This window comes from Rattus rattus, chromosome 2 (genome assembly GCF_011064425.1).
Source record: "Rattus rattus isolate New Zealand chromosome 2, Rrattus_CSIRO_v1, whole genome shotgun sequence".
Lineage (NCBI taxonomy): Eukaryota > Metazoa > Chordata > Mammalia > Rodentia > Muridae > Rattus > Rattus rattus.
The window spans coordinates 81,650,922-81,664,541 of record NC_046155.1 but is presented as its reverse complement, the minus strand read 5'-3'; the positions used below and the strand labels follow the sequence as shown (position 1 = coordinate 81,664,541).

The following is a 13,620-nucleotide window of genomic DNA, read 5'->3' as shown; positions in this document are numbered from 1 at the left end:
TCTTTTTTTTTTTTCGAGCTGGGGACCAACCCAGGGCCTTGCGCTTGCTAGGCAAGCGTGAGCAGGCTACCACTGAGCTAAATCCCCAATCCCAGCCCACCCATTTCTGTTGGCTCCTCCCACTACTAATTCACAGAAGTGTGCAGCCACCGGACCTGGCTTTTATGTGGGTACCGGGACAGAACTCGGGTCCTTATGCTTGCACAGCAGCTGCACAGCAGCACTTTTCCCACGGAATCACCTCCCCAGCCTTGAGACATTTGATGGAGCCACTTAGAGCAGGTTGCCTTTTCTTTCTACAACAAAGTAAGTTCTGAGACTACTGGGGTGAGATGTAAGGAAGGTAAATGGTATAAATGAAGTTTAAATATGGGGAGGGAGGCTGGGCTCACAGACAAGGCTCACAGACGAAGAGAGCTATAACTCCCCAAAATAGTTATCCAGAAACCTGATCCCACTGTGCCCAAGGCTATTCCTGTGCTTTTCAGGTTGATGAATAAATACCGTTTTTTGAGGACTAAGGCAGTTGGAGTTGGTATTTAAGGCAGAGTAATGAAAAAGCCACAGTGTAACCACAAGTTTTCCCCCAGAAAGATGACCATGGAGAAGTGCTGGTATTTATCTTATTTTTGTTCTGTTCTTGTTACTGTTTTGAGATTGCAACTCTAACTCCTGGGGAATACACATGTATAAGTCTCATGCCTAGGTAAAATGTTGGACCATACACTTCATTTTGTAGACGTAAAGGCTGATGACATGATAAACTGTCAAGTGGGTGTTTTAGCTCCTTTGCTACCAGGTTTTGTTAGTCCAGCTCGCATCTGCCCTAGGTCTTTCTAGTTCCTGACTCCAGCAGACAGTGGGTACACCCCAACTCAGACGGAGGAAACTAACCTGGATAATCTTTCCAATGAACTAGGCACTGGCTGCAGGTTTCATATTTCTGGAGTTGTTGTTCAATGCTTCCAGGAAAACCTCGTAGTCTGGCTTTGGAAGAACAACTCCAGGAAACAGATCTGAGATAATTCCCTATAATACAAAAATTCAGGAGAAATGGGGCGGGGGAGATGGGGCGGGGGAGGGATACCTGTTAGGTTAGCTCACCTTTTCTTAAAAAAAAGATCTACCAACAGGAGAAATGTTAGGAAACTTGGAACACTTATTTTTTTTCCTGGAATGAAAGTTACAAATGCCAAATCTATGAACCACGATTTCCCTCCCAAATAATTCTAGAAGCCAGAAGAAATTTAACAGGCCCACGGTGCTGTTTTCTGATCATGCTACAAACTAATGAGATGGACAATTCTTGTCTTTATAGTACTCACAGCCTGATAAAAAAGAGAGGCCTTATATTAGTTATAAAAGAAACTAATTCCATTAGTTAAAAACCATGGCCCAGATCTAAAGCAAATAGTAAAAAAATTATTAAAATTTGAAACTTAATAGTGCTTTTTTGTTTTTTTAACTATTATTAACATGAAGGGGGTAGGCAAAAGGTGTGTTAGGGAAGACTATGTCATTTAACTGTGTAAGCATTAGGGCCTGATTTGGATCTTGAACACTGATGTAAAAAGCTAGATGTGGGAAGGCAAAGGCTGGTGGGGTCCTGGAGCTTGCTGACCAGCCATTCAAGCTGATTTGGTTAGCTCCAGGTTCAGTACAAGATAGGAGCTCAACAAGAACAAAAAGGTGGAAGGTCATTTGTGGTGGCTTGTGCTTTGAATCCCAGCACTTGAGAGGCGGAGGCAGGCAGATCTTTGTGAGACTGAGCATATTCTACACAGGAAATTCCAGGTCAGCCAGAGCTACATAATGAAAATCTGTCTTTTTTATTTTATTTTTTTTTGAGGAGAGCAATAGACAATGGTAGCAGACATTAACCTGGGTCGCTGCATGCACTGACACACACACTCTCCACGGTGGGTGGATGGCTAGAATGAGAAGGGGTGCCAAGAGGAGGAAGATATGAGGAGGTGCTGAAGAAAGTATTTTATTCTTCAAAGTTGAGCCTGGGTCCCTGGCCCAGGCCCTAAGATAATGTACCTGAAACAGGGGAACATCTTGAGCCAAGAACTTGGCCAGGTTGACATCCAGCAAGGCCCGGAGCAGCAGAACACTCTCATTCTCCTCAGGGTACTTAAGCTTCAGATTGCCTGCAGCTGTGAGCACAGACTTGACAGCCCGCATGCCGTAGTCATAGTGGTGCTGGGATGAGAGTTGCTCAGAGCACAGGCGGTAGGTGGCAACAATCTTCTGGGCAAGACTGTACAAGGGCAAAAACATGACTACAGTCTTCATTGCAGCTCCCTCAGAAACGAGGCTTGCCCATGGACTCAGTGAGCAAGCCTTTTACCAGAATCACCACAATGAACAAACTCTTTCAAAGATAGGATGACAGCAAGCAAGCACATATATCTAACATACATTCTAAATGAAGTCACATTATGTGTTCCATATGTGTGTATGGATGCATGCATACATGTACACACATGCACAAACTTGAAATAATGAATCAAACTATTAACTGTGTCAATCACTGAAGAGCAAAAGTAAGGTTTATTGGGGGACATTTACCTTCTCCACTTCTGTGACATTACAATATTATTTGATATCCTGTTTGCATTTTAATACAAGAATGTTAATTCAAAAGTATAATATATACATTATAGTATGCACATGACCTCATGTGCATGCATGTCTACTTCTTGGTCTGTCTGGACACACAGCTGAGAACCACATTTCTCAGACTTATGTACAGTTAGAGGAGACCATATTAATGTATTCTAGATGGTGTTGAGTGAAAAGTAACATTTGTCCAGGCTGACCCATAAAAACACTGTCCATAAGACATCCCAGGCCATGTGCTGTATAGTCTTGCTGTAAGAACCCAGGTTCCCAATTCTCCCAGTGAGGAGCAATATGCCTGCTCAGAAATATCCGTTTGCAATTTTGAATGAATGTAAAGCAATTATTTGTCATGCTCCAACATTGGAATTTGACATCAGGGTTATTCTAACTAATAAACTTAGACGCATTGCCCTTGCAATGATTCCCTATAGAAAATGGATTTACTTTTAAAAACAAAGACTTGTTCACACTGTAGCACAGGGCTTAGCATTAGGTAGATAGTGAACTGAATAGTCAAACCAATGCGATCCAGGTCTACCATAGGGAAAATATAAACCTACAGTTTGGGGGAAGCCTTTTGCCAAGGAAGGGCGATATATTTTGTGAAAAAATTCTTAGGTTACACATAAACACCTGTACACTCTGTATGAAGAATAATTGAATAGACATTTATTGCAACAACAAAATCGAGGGAAAGACAAGGTAAACAACAATAATAATAAAAACAAATGTAAAACTTGGACTGAGCCAATATAAGCCATTTTATGATTCATAGGTCTTGGTGTGTGCTGTTGTGAGTGTACATGTGTACATATAAAGACACTGATCACTGAGCGCCTTGGAAAACTGGGAGATGCTTGAATCAGAAATAACCCCATTAATTGGAGTCAATAAATGTTTTACTGCTAGCATTTAACTAAATTGTTTAATTAATTAATTAACACTAAAGTTGTCTCAGTAGCTTTGGAATGATTTCATGTTTTTACAGTCTTGTTTTAAGCTGTTTAGTAATATATGGGTAGATGTGTTAGCATGAGGGACAGGAAGGATATGAATGGCTACAGTTTTTAACAGTGTCTGGGGATGGATAAGTAGGAAGAACCTCTTTCGTGGGCATCTGGGCCTTTTCTCAGGAATGGAGTCAGGAGCAAAGCCAAGGCCATATGGTCTCAAATCAGCTAGAATAAAGCTTCTTGAGTTTTTACTCTTTTCCTCCAAAGATCTACCTCAAAGCTGTCACACATGAAAAAATTGCTTTTTAGGGCTATTTTGCACTCATTGGAAAACAAGTGTAACATACCTTCTGGAGTCCAGAAAGCCCATAGAATAGAGGGAGATTTCTCCAATAAGAGCATAATCTGGCACCATCATGGCTACTGTTCGAAATAAGGCCTGGAAAAGAAATAATCTATTAGAACAAGAGCATACAAGATGAATGCCTAGGGAAAACACATCTACAGAGACAAAGAGAAGTCATGTGATCATCTAGTCGACCCAGTGACAATTAAGAGAATGACCATAAGACAAGTTAACTCAGACAGACAACCTCTGTGCTGACTTTCACCAAGTCACATGCTATTGCATTGGGTATCATTGTTGTATGGAAGGTTCTAGATGCTGGTTTTACAACTATGTTTCACTCTTTGTCAAATGAAGACATCTTATAGCATCACTCAACTTCCCAGAATTCAGTAGGTTTGGGATGATGTCACAGGTGAAGCAGGTACAAGACAGAATGAGGCCTGTCATTGGATGAGAAGGAAGGATGGGCGGGAGAAAGGTTTGAGCGAAGGGGAGGAGACTGGAACGGAAAGGAAGAAGAGAGAGGAGGAGACTGGGAGAGTAGTCGCGGGAGAGAACATGGAGGCTGACGTTAAGATTCCATGCTGTACCTTTACAGGTTGTTAAGAATGTTCTTAAGGGATGGATGTGTACAGGGCTTTGTATGTTTAGGTGGGCAATTATATCTTATCAATTGGATCAGAGGTTATTGTGTTGTGTGTTCTTTCATGTGGCGATTTAAGTACGAGTGTGTGGCGGCTAGAGAGTCTGGGCTGCCACGGAGTTGGGATGTGTTTCTGCCAAGATATCTGCTAGATATCTTGTGGGCACTGCGGTGTCGGATCTAGTGGAGGTAAAAGACAGCATTTTATTTTTTATAATTTTACAGCAACAAATAGGATGTCAGATGCCATTTAAGAATGCAAGACCAAAACATAAGAATTCTGAAATCAAGCAAGATCTGATTTCATTTTTGTTCTGATACAGGCCAGTTTAGGCAAGTTATAGAACACTAAACTTCAGCCTTTTCTTGTCAAAATAAACTAACAGCTTTAGCTCTTTATAGAAATATCATGAGAACAAATGATAGAATATCAGTGAAATATTCACAAACAAATGTGGCCCATAGATAGTAATCAATAAATATGAGCTATTCTGTCATTGTCTTAGAACTTAGTGGAAAAGGGACTTGAATGAGTATTTCAGTTAATTAGCTGGAAAAAAGGACTAACCCAGACTTCCTCATACCATTGCTTACTCCTTCTTATAATGTCTGCCTCATGTAAATTTCTTGGGCAAGTCTAACATGGCTACTGGCTAAGGTTAGTGCAAAGAGTGGTTACAACAACTAGGTATAAAAAGAAAAAATGGAGGTCTAAATTCTACTTTGACTATGTCAGACAGACCTTGGTAAGGGAGAAATCTCAATTCAAGAATTGCCTTTATCAGATTGGCCTTGTGGGCATGTCTGTGGAGGCATTTTCTTGATTTCTGATCTATGTGAAAGATCCCAGCTCACTGTGAGAGTGCTATCCCTAGCCTGAGCTATTAAGAAAGGTAGCTGAGAAAGCAGGGAAGCTAGTAAGTAGTGTTCCTCCAATGGTTTCTGCTTCAGTTCCTGCCACTAGGCTCTTGCTTGAGTTTCTGTCCTGACTTCCCTTAAAGATGGACCATGACTTGGAGGTGTAAGCTTAATAAGTACTCTCCTCCCACAAGCTGCTTTGGTCAATGTTCTATCACAGCAACAGAAAGCAAACAAGAATGTCAACTCGCAGGGGTGGAGTGCTTGATGGATCTTCTTAATTATTTTCTACTCAGAGAAAAGTGATCTGAATAAGATTTCCTGGATACTAATCATAATGCAATTCTAGCAGGTAGAGCAACATGTACTAAAGTCTGTGCTGAGAATGTGGCCTCATCTCTCTTATTACTTCCATCTATGGGGGTGGAGCAATCCATAAAGAAGTAGGCCTAGAACTCTCTCTCTCTCTCTCTCTCTCTCTCTCTCTCTCTCTCTCTCTCTCTCTCTCTCTTCAAGCAACCAGGTAGGAGATTTTCTTTCCATAAAAGACCTAACTGCCTTATATCCCTTGGGTTTGTGCCTCCATGAAAACAGCATCCCAAGGCCATCTAGGTCCATCTCCTATTGAAGACAGCGTATTTATTTTTCATTCTTCCCCCTCTGAAACACTCTCCTACTAGCAACAGGGCTTGTGGATGTTACAGTGGCTGTAGCTCAGGACAGATCAGCAATGAGCACTGGGTACACATACTCTTGCTTTTGCTCTAGTAGGTCAGAACAGCATGCTTTCTAAAGGAAATGACTTAGGCTTTACCAGTTTAATGATAAAGGGAGTTGATAGACATGGGTCGCTCTAGGCTTGTCAGTGTTCTCTGCATTGAAATTTGGTTAGGAAGGTGGTCTAGAACAAAGTATTATCCTTAATGCCATTGTCATTCCACTAGTCTCTCACCCTTCTCATAGCTGAGAAATATTAGCCATTTCTACTATTTATGAGATCTTCAGTGGCATACTTCTAGAAACTTCCACACTGTAGATACATCTATGTTATATAAATCAATGCCAACATTTACCTTGAGGTTATCTGGAAGCTCAGCCCTGCCAGCATACCCAGGGTTCATGGTGATGAAGACGGCACAGGTTGGGTTCAGTGAGAGCTCAGTGCCTTCAAAGATGAACATCTTCAGCTTCCGGATAATGGCTTGTTGGATGCTGAGAATCTGTTGGGCTACCACCGAAAGTACTTCCACCTGTGGAGAGAATACCCAGCTAAGGTGTGCTCTGCCAGCGTGCCGCTCTCACTCACTGAGAAAGGACCTCAGACACCTGAGAACTAGAGCTTTATGCTTCAAATGAGGACCATGATTTAGGGCTATGGCAAAGAAAAGGAAAACTATATGTGTTTGTGTGTGTTCATGTGTGTATGTGGTGTGGTGTGAGGGGGTAAGAGGTTTCTATAGTACTTTATCTTTGCATGGTGCTTGGTACCTAAGAGGCATTCAGCATTTACCAGTTGAAAACGCATGCTTATATTTTTGAATTTCATTCTCCAAATAGAATCAATTACCCACTCTTTTGTAATATGTTTTTTAAAACCACGACTTTGGACTTCCATCATATTTTGTTTGTTTCCTTTAGTTTTTATTCCTTTTATTGGGTTGAAACTAGGAAGCCAGATCATTTCTTATTCATCTTTGTCTCAAGAACTCATGCAATTACTGACATGCACTAGCCCCAGTTGACTTCTGAATGAGTCAGTGACTGGATGAATAGAATAGGAAGGTCGAGTGTGTTTAAAATATGCATCTATCTCCTTCGTGGCTCTTTTTATTTAGTATCTTAAGTACCAACTCCTTGCAAGGGCCATAGAGAAGACACAGATTTTATTCCTAAGAGACCAACCCCTGTCATGTGCCCTAGAAGGAGTGTTACCTCAATCCTGTTGAATTCATCAAAACAGGCCCATGCTCCAGCTTGGGCCAGCCCCTTGAAGAACTTCCCCATGGCTTTGTAATCCAAACCATCAGAGCAATTGAAGACCACACACTATAAAGAGGGAGGATTCAGGATTAGTTTCCTCATAGCTGAGTAACCAGCACTGGAAGCCAGGATTCAGGCTTCCTCTCTCATTCTACCAAATGAACTGGAGTTCTACTTTGCCTGTTAGGCTAAATCGCCTTGATTTCATACTCTTGGGGTCCAGAGTGTGGGGTGGTAGGAAGAAACGGTAGAGATGGGGAGCACTTCCATACCTGCTTGGCCAAAGCTTTGGCCAGATCTTTGGTGGTCTCTGTCTTGCCTGTCCCAGCTGGACCCTCTGGAGCGCCTCCAAGGTTCAGCTTCAAAGCTCCCATTAGGGTCCTGAAAGGAAAAAAAAAGTCCAACAACTTAGTGTGTACATCCTGAGACACAAGAAACTGGGTTTTGTTTATTTTGAATTCTGCAAATAGTTAGATGTCCCCTTCAATTGTATGATCAAGGCATCATCTTTGTAAGAAATTGGTTTGGTTCAGTATTGTGACCTCTGAGCCTCACACAGTGCTTGGTGTATGGCAGGGGGTACCTGCATGCAGTTGCCTGAAAGAAGACTGAAGGAATAATGGGATACTTAGGAGGATCTAAATGAACCAAATAGAAATGACAAACAGTCCTACATTCCAGAGCTCATCAACATGGATGGAATGGAGACAACAAATGCATGTGTCTCATTGGGTTATGACCTGAGCTTAGGAACCACATTTTAACTCAGCTCATATCCTTAGTGGAAAGAACACAGTGCCTGGCAGGTGCAAGACAGATGTTAGAAATGAATGATGTGGAAACTGATCCCAAAGTCCTTGGTATAAAGTCTGTAACTTCAGTAACACAGTAACTTATTTTCTGATCTTGTTTCCATGGCCCTAATTAGATTTGGGGTGGGCTGATGTTATGCATGGTGCAAAGGGACCATCAGCACATGACTATTCTTCATGACTGAGCTAATAATAGTGCATGGTGGTCAGGAAATTTGATAAATGAGTAGATTATAGCTGTTCCCAGCAAGGGGGGCAGGGAGTATAAATGGTTGTCAGATGATGGACTTTTTCTACTGTCATGATCACTCTACCATGTGTGTCATTTATAATATGCTGAAGATCTGAAGGCTGTGCAGTAGAATGCATCTCCAAAAGGAAATTGCTAGATGATGAGCAGAATAAGTGAGTAATAAATTAAGTAACAAATCACAGAAAACAGGGGATTGATAATAAACAGACAAAGGAATGGACAGTACTCATTTCTCAAAATAGGTACAAGTGTCCAAAGAGGAGGGGCAAGGTAAGTGCCATTAGTCATCAAGGAAGTCCACATGGATTCACTCAAATTAGAATAACTGTCATCAAGAAACACAAACAACAGATGCTGGCAGGTTCTAATGTGGAAGGATAGGGAATTTAGCATTTATACACTGTTGGTGGGAAATGTTAAATCCGTGCAACCACTCTGGAAATTTGGATAGATGTTCCTCAAAACACTGGAAGAAAGTATGGTTGTATGATAGAGGTACAGGACTGCTGGGCATACACTTGACGGAATTGAAGGCAATGAACCTCAGAGATATTTGCACCTTCATGTTTACCATGATACTTTTTACAGAACAATGTCAGAAATCAGCCGTGGTGTCCATAATGAGTAGATAAAGAATATGTGGTATGCATAACAAAACAGAATTTTATTTAGCTATAAAAATGAAGTTTTGTTACTGGTAGGAAAATGAAAGGAACTGGACGCTATCATGTTATGCAATATAAACCAGATTTAGAAAAAACAAACACTATGTTTTTTTTCCTGTGCGTGGAATTTAGACATTTAACTAGAAAAGGGACTACTTAGAAGAGGAGAGGGATCAGAGGAGGTTGTTGGAGAGACAAGGTACTCATAAATATAGTGTATTCTTGTATGAAACTATAACAAAACCTATTGTATTCTATAATTAATATATGCTAATAAAAAGAAAACACATGATTGAGATTTTTAAAAGAATCTTAAAGGATAATACTTTGAAGTAATAGACTGTAGTTTGTACTGTAAAGAAAAATACAAAAGCTAAGAAACTCCAAGTATTAACAACATTGGAAAGTTAACAAAACACAGGGACCTAATATTAGGAATTGAAAGCAAAGTGGTCATGCACTGGCTAAGAGAATTCACTTTTCTCTATTGGACTGGATGCAGAGCCCAGAGATGCCCTGGTTTTATTTTCTTGCAGTGCTGGAAATGGAACCCAAGGCCTAGCCTGCTTGCTTAGTAAAACTCTCCCCCTCATAGCCACATCCCCAGCCTTGCTTGTCTGGTCTAATCCATGGCCGTGGACTCTCCGGACACCCCTCAGTGTTGTTATTGCTGACCTTTCTACTTAAGCACCATGTGACTACCTCTCTCACACACCAGTGTTCTGCTAACTGGTTCCAATACATTAATCCATACTGGGATTCCCACTGGGTTGCCATTTCCAGCCAATTCCATACCTGTTTGTAGTTGGTGTTAGCAACTACGGGCAAAACCTGTTGAAATGTGAGTTTGAAACAAAGAGACTAAGGAACCCAAGATACCACAACCTTCCTGCCCAGTGCCTTTCCTTCCTAGATTCTCTCCTTGGCCTTTTTGCTTGGGGCTCCAGAGTTTACCTGTAGCAGCGGTCTGTGAGAGGAGTGATCACCAGCCGAGGGGAGTTTCCCAAGTACTCGTAGCCATACAAGGCTTGCGTGGTTATCATTTGCACTTGAACATTGCTTTCCACCCAATAGTACCGTAGCTGTGAGATCCACTGGAAGTCATTTAGACTGTTGATATTATCTTGCTCCAGCTTGGCCACCACATCACGAGCTAATGGGACACCATGCAGACACACACACACACACACACACACACACACACACACACACACACACGGAGTCATCAGAATTATCTGTCCCAATAGACTTCTCAGGCAAAAGATGCTTTCAAGGTCCCCAGTCTCCATGCTATTTCAGGTTCCAACATCTTCCTGGCCTACTTCCAGCCTGCAGGTAGTAGGAGCTCTCACAAGCTGGACTTTTTTTTCCCACGGGACAAGGAGGCCTGAGCTGCCTTCTCTCAGGGAGTAGAGGTACTGCATGTGTGCACTCTGAAATCAGGTTGCCTGGTATAGTGGTTAATACTGACTGTTAATTTGACTGGGTTTAGATCCACCAAGTTTCTGGGCGTGCCTAAACAGATTAGGTTAGGTTAACTGATGTGGGAAGACCTACTTTAAACATGAACGGTACCATTCCCTGGGATAAGTCTTGTCCTGCTTTTTGGATGTGGAGGTACCAAATGCCTCCACATTTCTGCTGCTCTACGGTCCCCACCATGGAGGTCTGAACCCTCACACTGCCAAACACTTCCTCTCTTCAAATACCTGCTTTAGCCAGGTATTTTGCTGTAGCAGTGAGAAAAATAACTGATACACCTGGGTTCAAATACTGCTTTTTGGGGAAAGTTACTCAATCTCCCTGTGTCTTGGTTGGACAATCTGTATGATGTAGTATCTTTTATCCCCTGCAATGGTTATGGGGATGGTGGTGGTTTGAATATGCTCGGCCCATGAGAAGTGGCACTATTAGACGGTGTGGCATTATTGGAGGAAGTGTAGCCTTGTTAAAGCAAGATTGTCACTGCAGAGGTGGGATTTTGAGGTCTCTATGCTCAAGCTCTACTTAGTGTGGAGAGAGGCCCTCCTCCTGGCTGCCTACAGAAGACAGTCACCTTCTGCCTGCCTTCTCAAGCTATAGAATTCTCAGCTCCTCCAGCACCATGTCTGCCTACACAATGCCATGCTTCCTGCCATGATGATAATGGACTAAACCTCTGAAACTGTAAGCCAGCCCCCAACTAAATGCTGTCCTTTACAAGAGTTGGTCTCACCTCTAGTAGATAGGCACAGCTTCCAGTTGAGGGAAGGGGCCACTAACCCATCTCAAAAATTTTAACCCAGAATTGTTCCTGTCTAAAAGAAATGCAGGTGCAAAAAATGGAACAGAGGAAAGGCCTGAAAAAAAGGCCACCCAGAGGCTGCCCCACCTAGGGATCCATCCCATCTGCAGACACCAAACTCTGACTTTATTGCTGAGACCAAGAAGTGCATGCTGACCGGAGCCTGGTACAGATGTCCTTTGAGAGGCTTGCCAGCACTTGACTAATACAGATTCAGATACTCACAGCCAACCATCAGACTGAGCCTAGGGACCCCAATGGAAGAATTAGGGAAAGGACTGAAGAAGCTGAAGGGGATTGCAATCTCTTAGGAAGAACAACAATGTCAACTAATTGGATCCTCCAGAGCTCCCAGGGACTAAACTACCAGCCAAAGAGTCCATATGGATAGGTCCATGGCTCCAGCTACATATATAGCAGAGGATGGCCTTATTTGGAAACAATGAGAGGGAAGGCCCTTGGTCCTGTAAAGGCTTGATGCTGCAGCCTAGGGGGATACTAGAGCAGTGAGGCAGATGTGGGTGGGTGGGGGAGCACCTTCTTAGAGGCAAAGGGACAAGGGGAAGGGATGGGGGAGCTTGGAGAAGGGAGACCAGGAAAGGGGACAACATTTGAAATGTAAATGAATAAAAAACCCAACAAAACAACAACCCTTCCCCAAAACAAACAAAAAGTTGATTTCTTCACATCAATGAAACCTTAACTAAGACAAAGACTAAATGAAAATGTGTGTTTAGACAGTGAACATGAGAGAGGGTCAGCACCCCAGCCAACTGCCCAACATATATAAATATATAAATGTGACATCATGTAGCTATTCTGAAACTCATGAGGGTGAGAGGGGACCCAGAGACTTTGCAATATAGTCACCCTGAATGTTCATACATCTCCCACATGACCTTTGGGGTCTCATTCCAGGCTTCTAGGACACCCTAGGACAATGGTATCATCTCAACCTGAGACAGCATGAGAAAGTGCCCATGAATTCATGCTTAGAGGGTGTCTTTTCTTCCAGCCCTAATGGCCAGCGGGGCAATACATTTCTAGGCTTCTTTCTTCCTCATAGGATTTCAAGGCTAACTTACTTACAGTGATGGTCCCTGGAGTTGAAGAGTGGCTATAGGTTTATAGAAATCACTGACTGGCTTTTGTGTGCTGATGGGATGAGAGTTGTTGAGATCTCTGAGCTAGTCCACATGAGGGACCAGCTTGGCGTTGTCTTCACTATGTAGCATGTGTGTAAATGCATGTACATGTATGCATGCTTATGTTTTTGAACCTAGCCACTCAAGGAGATACTGGGTTATAATCATGCCTGCCTTCCTTACCTCTGCCAGGTGGGTATTTGGCCATGTGTTAGGAATAGATTCTCCCTCCTCTCTCTATGATTTAATAGGCACCACTCTGCCTGAAATCAGGTCGAAATGAGCACTAGTCTGAAGGGAATAGATACTGTGACACATTAGTTAGCTGGTATATGAGCAAGAAAGACCTTGTTTCTAGGCAACCAGCCTGGTCCATCCCTAGTTTCCTTGGTGATGATAGAGTCAGGGTGTGGAGGTGGTTTATTTTACATAAAGACCCCACTTCCTCCTCATCTTCCTCCTCTGTTTTCTTTTTGTTTAAAGAGCAGAAAGGCATAATCTCTCACCACCTCTCCCTGCACCATTGCCCATTTCCAGTCCCTTGGGTTTGGAAGCAGAGGGATGAACCTTTGCCACTTCCAAATGCAGTTATCTCCTAACAACTGGTTCTTAACCTGGGAAATGTTTGTGAGAATGGGAAGGCATAAACACTTGGCACGGAGCTCAGCACCTGGTGAATATTCAGCGCCAGCAGCTGTGTTTAAAACCATTCCCCAAACGGGTGCCTCTCGAGTCCTGCTTAGTGCATGGCTGTGATGGGAGAGCCTTTGGCACTGGGTTTGTCTCAGCATTCTCCTTATCCCAGATGGAGTGGGGAGCCCTGAGTCATCCTATTTAGGAGAATTAAGAGACGTGCCCAGCCAGCCGCCATTCCTGGGCTGAGCAATGCCAGGAGTCTGCATTCTTACCATGCACGTCGATGACAGTGAGGGCCCCGAGAGTGAGCCTCGCACCACTGCTCAGCTTCCCTCGCACCAGCTCAACAATCTGTGCGATCTGGTCATTGCTCTTTTTCAGAAAGTCCTGGTAGGGGCACAGGAAGAAACACTC

General features: G+C 42.8%; 1 protein-coding gene across 1 annotated transcript in view; it reads right to left on the bottom strand.

The window, feature by feature from the left end:
* Dnah3 (dynein axonemal heavy chain 3) overlaps positions 1 to 13,620 on the bottom strand; it is a 169,665-nt gene that overhangs the window by 93,911 nt on the left and 62,134 nt on the right. Inside the window, 8 exon segments of the mRNA XM_032892767.1 lie at positions 895 to 1,029; positions 2,044 to 2,263; positions 3,929 to 4,020; positions 6,505 to 6,681; positions 7,364 to 7,477; positions 7,684 to 7,792; positions 10,096 to 10,294; positions 13,479 to 13,593. Of these exon segments, the coding sequence (XP_032748658.1) occupies positions 895 to 1,029; positions 2,044 to 2,263; positions 3,929 to 4,020; positions 6,505 to 6,681; positions 7,364 to 7,477; positions 7,684 to 7,792; positions 10,096 to 10,294; positions 13,479 to 13,593 (1,161 nt within the window).